General features: G+C 31.2%; 1 protein-coding gene across 1 annotated transcript; it reads right to left on the bottom strand.

The window, feature by feature from the left end:
* Positions 1-1,207: 1,207 nt before the first annotated feature.
* On the bottom strand, positions 1,208-3,627 carry LOC127094882 (uncharacterized). The gene is made up of 3 exons (XM_051033647.1): positions 3,578-3,627; positions 2,323-2,330; positions 1,208-1,650 (listed from the first exon to the last, which is right to left on the bottom strand). Exons 1-3 carry the CDS (start codon positions 3,625-3,627, stop codon positions 1,208-1,210), a joined length of 501 nt encoding a protein of 166 aa, XP_050889604.1.
* Between the last annotated feature and the right edge of the window lie 439 nt (positions 3,628-4,066).

The raw sequence follows: 4,066 nt of genomic DNA, 5'->3' as shown, positions 1-4,066 counted from the left end.
TGCTTCTGTGCTGATTCACTTCTGAGAAGCTTCTGAGGAGATGATATGTTGCTGCTGCAACATTCTCTCAGTTCACGCTTCTGTACGTGACTCTGATCACCAAACTTTTAAAGAATGGAAAACTTCTGAAGTTATGTTACATAGTTGACGATTCTGAAGATCTCAAGCTAGACGATTAAGGTTATCAAGGTTTTGACTGTGGATTTTGAAGATTCTGAAGATCTCAAGCCAGACTACTGATGCTGTCAAGGTTCTGACCAAAGATTCCGAAGTTTCTAAATTCAGCTTTATGTTTCTCCATTTGATGCTTCATCAACTCTCATCATAAGCCAATTAACTTGAAGATATGATCAAATATGAACATGATCAAATAGTACATAGTACAGATCAAATATCCTTTCCACTACCTGATATCATGGACAAAGGATAATACTATACATCAGACTTGTCACTGATTTTGTGGGTGAAGGATATTACGTAGTATCACTCCTTTCACCATCCAACAGTGGACATCCGCGCTATGAGCTTTCCCCATTTTGCCCTCCAACGGTCTTCTTCTTATGTTATATAATTAAGACTTGAATACTTGAAGAAAACGCTGGTGATACAACATTTTGACAAGTCTGTTTCTTTGTGAAAAACTATCATTCTTTTATAAACAGTTTTTCTTTAAGTGTTTTTTTTATCATTTGTGTAAAATCTGCTTGTATAGAAGCATCTTGTAACACAAAAATATTATTCAAATTGTTTGTTTGATTCCTTAAGGAGGTTATCCTTAAGAAGACAAAGAAGGTTATTTTTTGTGAGTCCCTATGGAGAATAGGGTATAATGGGATCCTTGAGAAGACAAAAAAGGTTATTCTTTGTGATTGTTGTAATATGTTGATTATAGTGGATTAAGTCCTTGTGTATAAGGAAATATCACCTTGGCGAGTGGACTTGAGTAGCTTTGATTTTCAAGCGAACCAGGCTAAAAATACTTGTGTTTTTATCTCTTTGTTATTAACTTGTTAATGATGTTCTTGTTTTGGAAAAAACTTTTGCTTGTAAAATCCAATTCAAACCCCCATTTCTTGTGTTTTTCACACCTTCAGTCCATTACTAACACAATAAGAAAAATATTCAACAACTTAACTGAATCTAGATGGGCCATAAATATATCTCTCATAACTTCCGAGTCATCTCTTTTTCTACTCCAATAAACATATCATGCGCCCTCTATAAGCTGAAACAAATGTTGTATCTCACTTTTAGGACCTCTTATCTCTTTTTCTATCATACTCTTAAGCTTATACGTTCGCGTGATCTGAATGACATTTTCCGGGTCTCGCTCTTGCAAGGAAAGAAATATGGGGCTTGGTAGAACATGTCTCTTTGTCAAATCAACATCATATTGTTTCTCATCTGTGGCCAATCTACCAAGAAAGGAATGACCTTCTAATCTATCAGGTAAACCATGATTATGAACTCCACATTTTACATGAACCTTCCATCCAGACCCATCTTTTGCCGAAGTCGACCTGATTTTAAAGGGATATCCATATTTTTTTGTTGCACTTTGTGTTCCACTATCAGTATCATTGTATTTTCCACCTTTATCACAATCAAATATTGTTTGGTTACTTTTCCCTCTCTTTCTTGTTTCAGTATCTGAACGAGTGATAATAAAATTACTTTATCTCAGATTACAACCTCTTTAATCCACCTTATCACCTCTTCTCTTATACCAAATTTATAAGTAGTTGAAAAAGCATTAGAATTATCTACACATATTTATTTTTATTGCATATTTGTGGAGGAATTTTCATACCTGCAACATAAAAAAATTATAAAATAAATAAATTTAACAAAGCAAATCAGACATCTTCCGATACACAAAAATCATAAATTGGATATCTTGTTTACAAGTGTTCCAGTGCACATAAACATATAAACCGAGATATATTTGGAAAGTGTTTTGGTACAATAGATTTTTCAGACAAAACCGAAACTCTTATAGCAAGTCTTCTGGAACTAATTTAGGTATAAACCAGAGATATATTTTATAAAGTCATCCGGTAAGAAAAAAAACATATCGAAAGTCATTTTCAAAGTCTTCTGGTGAAAATGTAAAGGGGTACAATTTTTGGAAGTCTCAAATGAATAGTAAAAAATAAAATGGTAAATTGGTTAAAAACATGCAAGGATAAAATTGGCGTTTTAAATAAATATATAGGGATATGATGGAAAATTTTCCCAAAATAATAATAGCATTTTAAAAAAAGGTTAACGGTGCAAATATTTGGTTGTTTAAAGGACCACGTTGTTACAAAAATATCTTACAGATCAACCTGTTACAATATAATAATTTAAAAGATCGTAAATAAACATTAATATTATTATTCAATAAAAAGTATTTTGTTTTACAATAAATAAGTATTATTAGTTTATATTGGTTTGCCTCTTGCAATGTGAGCGAGTTTTTATTTAACACCCCTCTCCTTGTAATGAAAACAAAAAAATAAAAAATAATTAATTTTTTTATAAAAAATCCATGTGGATTTAAAAAAAACACATAGATAGACCACGTCAATAAAAGTGAAGATTCCTTGCCAACTTGTCACATAAGGGGTCAAAGAAACAAAATCTTTATATTACAATGGGAGAATACAAAAGAATTTTTTTATATGGAGTAAATAAAAAATAGCTCACATTGCATGAATATCGTATATTTAATCCTATATTATATATGCATATATGTTGCTACCCATTACTAAGTAAATAAAATGATTATGTGGTAAGTAAATAGACTGTGTTTCTTAAAATTTAGATAACGGTGAATAAATACTACTTTTATTTTGTGGTTGCCTAAGTGACGGGATTGTATTCTTATTTTTCACTATGCATTCCATGTTATATGCATTTATGTGTGATTGTCTTAGTGGTGGGTCAAAATCTATGTGTGATTGCCTAAATGGTAGAATTATATTTTTATTTTGTATCATGCAATGACATGACATATGTATTTATGTGTGATACATGTATTCCATTTTAAGCTTAAAGTTATGTTATTAATAATTTTGGTGAATACTTATTATTTAATTATCCTTGACATAATATGATATATTGATATTTTTCTGATTTTTAACTCTCGTTTAGTTTATTTTGACATGTATTGTGATTAATGAAAATTGACCCGTTGCATCAATATTTTAGATACAAATATGGAGTTTCAAAATGATTGGTATTTTGTTTGATACGTGATGGCTGAGAATAAGGGATTTTCAAAACAATACCATGCAGTAATAAATCGATCGCATTATATTTTGAGTTTTAATTATTTATTTATTTTTGAATTGAATAAGAAACACTGTGATGTTTTCGCTTAGGAAATTGGATTGACATTTGATTGATTAAAATTTTAAAACCTTTTATTTCTGTTTAAACAAGTATTTTAATAAATTCCAAGTCATATCTTGGATTAAAATCTGGGGTGTTATAAATTTATTTAGCTTTGGTGACCTTCACATAAGGGAGAGATGCCAAGATGGTTGATATTGAGTTCCCGGTGGTTTGTTGCAATAATGTTTACAATTACATCTTGGAGAGACCCTTCACAGTAACCTTCAATTCTATCGCTTCCACCATTTACTTGAAGATGAAATATCACAATGTTCATGAAGAATCAATGAATATCTGCGCATACCTAGAAGAAACATGTTTCTTCCATAAAGCTCTGTAGAGAAACTTGGATTCAACTTCCATCGAGCATAAAGAGAAGATAAAAGATGTCATTTCTTTTGGACAATACCTCCTAGATGTCAATGTCATAGACTTCGATGCACATCTACAAAAATCCACGTATGAGGATGAAATAAACTCGTAGAGACATCTCCCTATAAAGGCTAGATTGAAAATCCTGAGGCCGGTCCCTAACAATGATTTCATATATATATCCATCTCGATAAAAATCTGACACGAACATTAAAGATTGAAGCTAATATCTCGAGTTGTGTGTAGGAGGAACTCGTTAAATGTCTCAAAGGAAATTATGACATGTTCTTTGTTTCCTCTTAAGAAATTTCCA

The sequence above is a fragment of the Lathyrus oleraceus genome, chromosome 6, assembly GCF_024323335.1.
Source record: "Lathyrus oleraceus cultivar Zhongwan6 chromosome 6, CAAS_Psat_ZW6_1.0, whole genome shotgun sequence".
In the NCBI taxonomy this organism is placed as follows: Eukaryota; Viridiplantae; Streptophyta; class Magnoliopsida; order Fabales; family Fabaceae; genus Lathyrus; species Lathyrus oleraceus.
The sequence above is the reverse complement of the archived record's forward strand: the minus strand, read 5'-3'. Positions and strand labels throughout refer to the sequence as shown.